The sequence below is a fragment of the Chenopodium quinoa genome, unplaced genomic scaffold (assembly GCF_001683475.1).
Source record: "Chenopodium quinoa cultivar QQ74 unplaced genomic scaffold, ASM168347v1, whole genome shotgun sequence".
NCBI lineage: Eukaryota > Viridiplantae > Streptophyta > Magnoliopsida > Caryophyllales > Amaranthaceae > Chenopodium > Chenopodium quinoa.
Genome location: NW_018743858.1, coordinates 788,304 through 795,450, shown reverse-complemented (window position 1 = coordinate 795,450; position 7,147 = coordinate 788,304). Strand labels below are relative to the sequence as shown.

At 33.0% G+C, this 7,147-nt stretch overlaps 1 protein-coding gene across 1 annotated transcript; it reads left to right on the top strand.

The window, feature by feature from the left end:
- The first annotated feature begins 675 nt into the window (after positions 1-675).
- Positions 676-6,562, top strand: LOC110686370. Its single transcript, XM_021862968.1, has 4 exons — positions 676-1,568; positions 1,706-1,809; positions 3,807-4,134; positions 6,014-6,562. Exons 1-4 carry the CDS (start codon positions 991-993, stop codon positions 6,330-6,332), a joined length of 1,329 nt encoding a protein of 442 aa, XP_021718660.1. The 5' UTR covers positions 676-990; the 3' UTR covers positions 6,333-6,562.
- The last annotated feature ends 585 nt before the right edge of the window (positions 6,563-7,147 follow it).

The following is a 7,147-nucleotide window of genomic DNA, read 5'->3' as shown; positions in this document are numbered from 1 at the left end:
AACTTTAACATTTAATAACTTTAATTCTCCATAAGTAAAAATTATAAAAGCTATATATTATGATAGTACTTATTGAGACGAATTCAAAAAGATCCCATAAGAATATATTTTTCCTTACATATTATTCACAAAAGACGATCAAAGGATGGGTGGTGAATAGTGTAAAAGTCAAAGCGGATCAAGTAAAAAAGAACGCATAAAGTATCAAATTAGAAAATATATTAAACACCTCTTTCAAAAAAAAAAAAAATATATTAAACACCCATTATTAGCCCTGAGGGCTATATAAAGCTACCCTTCTCATATTGATTTATTTATATATTATACTCCATTCGTCCCTTATCTACTATCACGTGTCTCATTTTGGGGAAACCAAAATTACATGCCTATTTCTATTTAAAGAATGTACTTTTTGACAATATTTCCTCTTTTTGATGAGTTGTCATAATTTTATTTTATTTTTGGTACTAATTTTGACATCATTTTCCAACACTTTTGCTCTTCATCTCTTCAATAATTACCAACTATATTTTATTTCTCTCTATTTCTCCCTCTAACTTCACATGCATATTTGTATCTCCCAATTATGGGTTTTAAGGAATCTCTAAGTTCCTTAATTCCCTTGAAAAATGGAAAATAGGCTTGTAGATAAGAAAAGGAGGGAGTAAAATTTCTTTTTGGACCATGAGATCGTAGAACATTAAAATAATGGATAAAGACACATTGGAATCCATTAGCTAAACAACTTCTCAAACCAAAGAAGCCAAAAATAAAAGACCCACCACTATATTCTATTACAAACCTCTTCAATTCCCTCCCATTTCTCAATTTCTTATATCCCCCCCTCTTTCCCTTCTTTCTTCGATCCCATTTCACACGCACATAATTACACCAAATTACACTCTACTATGCACATGACATGACCTCCTCATTCTTCTAAAATCTCCCACCCTTCTTCTTCTCTTCTCATTCTCTTCTTTCCTCCTTCTCATGACACCTTTGTTAGGCCTCATCTTCATGGGTATTCTCACTTTTATCCCTCCCGACTCCGCCACCACCACCTCACGTACTAATAAGCCGAAGTCGAAGCCGAAACACGGCCGTAAATACAAACACCATAACAAAGAAGAAAAACAAGAGAATAAGAAGCAACAAACGCCAATAAAACAATCAACGAACCCGAAACCAAAGCAACCTTCATCATGGGACCAGATCAAGAACCTTCTTACTTGCAAGCAAGTAGAAGGTTCTAGAGTTCATGACCCTTCTAAAGGTAGTAGTGTATCCTCTTGTGGGTCTATGTGTAGTTTCCGTGACGTAGTTCATGGTAACACTAGGGTTGTTCATCGGCCCGATAACTCGTCCCCTGAAAGTAGCTCATTGGGTCAAGAGGCTCGGCTCCTGCACCGGGGTAAGACCGGTGCAGGGTCCATGTCGAGCCGGTCTTTATCGGGTTCGGTTAGATCGGGTTCGAGTGTGACAACTGCGCATTCCATATCGTCCAGAGGGATGCCATTGAGGAAGTTGTCCGGGTGTTATGAGTGCCATATGATTGTTGATCCTAGCAGGTTTGTTATTTATATAATCTATTATTAGTAATGAAGTCGGGTTTAATTAAGTTAGGACGAACAATAAAGAACCAAATTTAATTATGTTAGTCGTACTAGTAGAGTTGGTAAAATTATTAATGAAATTGAATTATCAGGTATCCAATAATTCCAAGGACAACTGTATGTGCATGCCCACACTGTGGAGAAGTTTTTCCAAAAATTGAAAGCTTGGAGCATCATCAAGCAGTTAGGCATGCAGGTAATTAATTTTCATGTTCTTTAATACAGAATATTCAGTAAAAATAAATTAAATTCGTAACAATAAATTTACTATACAGGCATTAAAAATTATCGGATTTTAGCTTAGTGTACAGAGTATTATAAATTTACTCATACTTTATAAATTACTTTTGAAGAAAGATAAATATTTAAGGTCGGTCGAAAAGTCAAGTATATATGCGAATTTTTTTGCCGGATATTTTGTAATCTGATACGAGTATAATAATAATAATTACCAATAAGGTTGTAGAATTAAATTGTAGAAATAAGTGTATATTAATGGAGCTTGGTCATTGGGCACTTAAGATTCAAATTTTAATTTTGGAAATGAATGAGATGTCAGAGCTTTAAAGAAGTAAGGTACTTTTATCAAAAACTAATTCAATGTCCTACCAAAAATAACACTGAAAGCAAAAACAATTTATTTTAGGACAAGAAAGCAGAAATGTAGTGTAAGTAGAAAAGGTGGTTGTTGAATAGTGATTTTTTAAAGGTCTTTTTAACTTTGATTGGCCAATTAGTAGTTCATCCATTTGTGCCATGCTAATACTACTAGTATCTGGTAACTGAATTTTTACAGTCAAATAAAACAGTCAAAAGTTTTGTGATAATTATGTCTCATAAAACTTGTACTTGTTTGTAGCTCTAGTTCATCATCTACACCACTAAAAAGACAAACTTTGTTTATTTGATGTGGCTTTTTAGGTTGTTCAGTATATTTAGCTGCCTAGTACTCCGTAATCGATTATACTAATCTAAATAAGATGTTACACTAGCTAGTAAACTCTGTTACATAATCGTTGATGATATAGAGTACGAGCTTAATAAAACTATGAAATCGTCGTTTTACCGTTCTAATAATAAAAATGTTACACTAAAACTAGAAGACTTTGTTACATAGTCGTTGTTGATGATATAGAGTACGAGCTTAAAAAGGATTCGTTGCAATTTAGTTTTTCTTTTTGGGTTCGAATTCTGAAAATGCAACAACAATATATAGATCTGGAGAGACTATACCCATTAGAAATGTCATTTGAATTGACTAGAATTCGAATTAATTGCAATCCTTGTAATTAAATAGGGTTTGAATATTTTATGTTGACCAAAGTCCAAAAGAGAAGTAGTGAGATTTGAGGATATATAAAATTGAGGGGGTGGTGGGGAGAAATAACGAGTTTAATAATTTTACCATGTCAAGATGCTAAATGTTTAATTATGCGAGTTTTTTGGACCACCTAGAAGCAATTTAATTCAAATAAGGAAGTAAATGATGAGAGTGAAAAGGCCCACCGACAACAAATAAAAACCAAAAAAATCGAATTCGATTCCAAGATGTGAAAAAATTAGATTACACAATTAAAGCACTAGTTCAATGTGGTACAAGCTCAATAAATGTCATATACTTTTGTTTTGAATAGAAATGTCATATACTTGATTGTTGTCAAACTAGCTAATTACTTTGTCACATTATTCTTTTAATTGGCTAATTATTTGTTAGAATTACTTATTTTAAACTGATATTCTGCTAGTAAATTTCAAATTATATAGAGGAAAAAAGCTAACAAACGTCTCGGAAGAGTTGAATAACGTAGCTAAAAGTAAAAATATTAAACTAAAATGGGCATTAATTAAAAGTAAAATAATGTAATGATATAAGCAATGTCTTTAAAAATTAAAGTGGGATGAACAAAAAAGATTAAACTAAAAATATACTATAAGCAAATTTCAAATTATGTAAAGGAAAAAGCTAACGAACGTGTCAGGAGAGTTGAATAAGGTAGCTAAAAGTAAAAATACTAGTATTAAACTAAAATGAGCATTAATCAAAAGTTGAATTATGTAATGATATAAGCAATGTCTTTAAAAATTAAAGTGGGATGAAAAAAAAATTGAAGAGATGAATATTATAATAATTACAAGTACTATTGTTATTATTGTTCAATTTTGTTTTTAAAATTTTATTATTATGGTGGATAGTGTCGGAGCTGGGTCCGGAGGATTCGGGTAGAAACATAGTGGAGATAATATTCAAGTCAAGCTGGCTAAAAAAGGATAACCCAATATGCAAGATCGAACGGATACTAAAGGTCCAAAACACACAAAGAACGATCCAACGGTTCGAAGATTGTAGAGATGCAGTGAAATTAAGAGCAAATAACAACACAAAGAAGAACCCAAGATGTGCCGCAGATGGGAATGAACTACTAAGATTTCATTGTACTGCTCTTACTTGTTCTCTTGGTGCACGTGGTTCTTCTAACCTTTGTGGCTCTGTCCCTGGTTGCGGCGTTTGTACCATCATTAGGTAATTTTCTTACTCTTTATTAAACGGAAATTTTGCAAAAAAACCACCTTTTATAAGTAATTTTTTGCAAGAAACCACCTTATAAATTTTTTATTACAATGACACACCTTAATCAAAATTTTTTTCCAATTACACACCTTAGGCTGGAAAAGAGGGTTTGACCCTATTTTCCGGCGTTGACCCGACCACGTGCCTCACACGTGACCTCTTAAAAACACCCAACTACACCACCCATCCAAACGCCACTGAAACCGCCTTACCCACCCCACCACCACCAGATCTACATTCACTTCTTACCCACCACCACCACCAGAGAGAGAGAGAGAGAGAGAGAGAGAGAGAGAGAGGTTTTGGTGGTGGTGGGGTGGGTAAGGTGGTTTTGGTGGTGTTCTGGTAGGTGGCGTAGTTGGAGAGTGATTTTAAGAGGTCACGTGCTTCGCACGTGGTCGGGTCAATATAGGGTCAAACCCTCTTTTCTGGCCAAATGTGTGTCATTGCAAAACAAAATTTGATTAAGGTGTGTCATTGCAAAAAAAATATTTGATTAAGGTATGTCATTGCAAAAAAAAAAAATTATAAGGTGATTTCTTGCAAAAATTTCTTTAAAAGATGGTTTTTCAAAATAATCTTAGTACAATTGATTTTTTCGCTACATTTTAATTACATGTGTCGACTTACAAAAGTGATTATTAATATTATTCATTGTTGATTTGTGTAAAAGTTGACATGTTGCAATTAATAAAAAAAATATATGGATTATGGAGTACTATAGGATTAAAATCAAATAATGTGTTTTAGTTTGTCTAATTGGATAAGCATTACATGGTTTCCAAAAAAAAAAAAAAAAAAAAAAAAAAAAAAAAAAATTGGATAAGCATTATTAGCAATAATCTCCTAGAAGACCATCCTATTACTTAAAGATCGATTTTAGCTATACATATTGCTTCTTCCATGCGAAACTTATCACATACCAATTGAGTGTTTAACTTATATAAGAAGTATTTAATTACTCAAGAAGTTAAGATAGTGTCAAAAGTAAAACCACCCCCCCCCCCCCTCCCCCTTTTTTTTGGCTATGTGATAACTAAGACAATTATATAGAAAACCTTCCTATTTTATTAAGTTAGTTGATATTGGAAATGTGTCAAAGTAACCCCTTTTTTAGGCCATGTGATAAGTAAGACAATTTTCTAGAAAACCTCCTTTTTTGTAAAGTTAGCTCGTTGATATTGGAATAAATAACCTCATTGGGTTTGACAATATTACTTGTAAGGAAATTTACTTGTTAATATAGCTTTATAGGACATGAATTCTACTTTGTAATAGATATTGAAAATTTATGAAAAATTAAAACCTATGTATCACTATATTATTTGGTGTAACAATTATACAAAATACTGGCAATAAAACATTAAGCGGTGGAAGTGTCACTACATTAGTTGTGATAAAGTTTTTATTTTAATTTGAATTATGTTTATAAATAAGAAGTGATTTTTCTAGACAATATTTATTGCTATCCGTCTGTCACGATAGTGTATCTTGAATGGTTGATGTTTATCTTTTAAAGAGTCTTACGGTGAACAATTCAGCACTACACTAATAAGATCCGAGTACTAGACGAGTACAAGAACAAAGGACAAACATTTAATTGTGCCAATTAATCTTGTTATCAACCCACTTCCCGTTTACATGAATAGTGCACATCTCAACTTAACTTTTCTTCATTTTTTTTGGCATTTTCTCCTCAACTTTTCGCAACTCACACCATCTAAAAACATGCAAATTATGGTCCAATCACAAAATCATTACCCCATTATTTTCTCTCTAATTAAATTAATATTTGTAGTATTAACTTGTTTTATTTGTGGGTGAACATTAGACATGGGTTCCAAGGAAACATGGGAGTGAGGACAACCGCAAGTAGTGGGAGGGCCCACGACTGCTTAGATTGTACGGATGGACGTAGGGCAATGCTTGTATGCCGAGTAATCGCTGGGAGGGTGAAGCGCAGCGCCAACGACGCGCCGGCGGAAGAGGAGATCATGTCCCTCGAGGGTCCATCGGGTAACGCCACCTCCTACGACTCGGTTGCCGGTTCCGCAGGAATCTACTCTAACCTCGAAGACTTGGTGGTGACTAACCCCAAGGCTATTCTTCCTTGCTTTGTAGTTATTTATAAAACCCTAACCACAGCCTAGCTAGTATTTGTAATTTTGGCTAACTTGCAAGAAGAAATTAACCGAGTGCCTTGTCACGTGCTGACTAGTTAAGTTGCAGACGTACTTGTAATGATCTTTTTGCATTTTCGTAATTAAATTAAAGTAATTCCCACCTTTAGTTTCAGTTAATCAAGTTACAGTTTTTCTTTGTTGTATATATTAATTGTACGTATAATGTATTTAAATTAAATTTTCATTTGTTTTGTTTATTTTGTTTTATCTACGTACCGTATGATTAGAGAATGGTTTAATTGAATTAGTTCAGCTGATCAACTAAATTAATGTGTGTAAGTTTGCCATATTCTTTGACAACAATCCAACAACTACAAAATAAGTAGATCTAAATTTGTTAGCTAGCTTCGGATAACTATATTATCAACCTTTAATATTTCAGTTATAATTGATATATAATAAACATCATCAAAGATCTACTTAAATGGATCAAATCTAAGTTAGCTAATTTAAGTACGTAATTAGCTACGCGAACTAATTTGTCCTTTTCTTAAAGTGACAAAAAGAACAGAACAATTAATTATTGATTAAGAAAGAGTAGCCATGTAATAGACAACTAAGCTACTCACTTTATTAAGACATGGAGCTTTGAGAATTCATTATGTGATGAGTTTTTGTTTTCTAACAAAACTTACAGTTTTTTAGGCAACTAGTTAAATTATCCAACTTTGTAATTATGTTTAAGCTTATTAATTTATAATAATCCAACCTAGCTAGTATGATTGTCGTTGTCTTAATACATCAGATGTAGTAGTACTACCACAATCATTATGTTAATTGTA

Coding starts and splice junctions, on each gene's coding strand:
- LOC110686370 (XM_021862968.1), top strand. CDS start 991: ATGACACCTTTGTTAGGCCTCATCTTCATGGGTATTCTCACTTTTATC. Junction 1,569..1,705: donor ATGATTGTTGATCCTAGCAG/GTTTGTTATTTA, acceptor TTGAATTATCAG/GTATCCAATAATTCCAAGGA. Junction 4,135..6,013: donor GGCGTTTGTACCATCATTAG/GTAATTTTCTTA, acceptor GGTGAACATTAG/ACATGGGTTCCAAGGAAACA.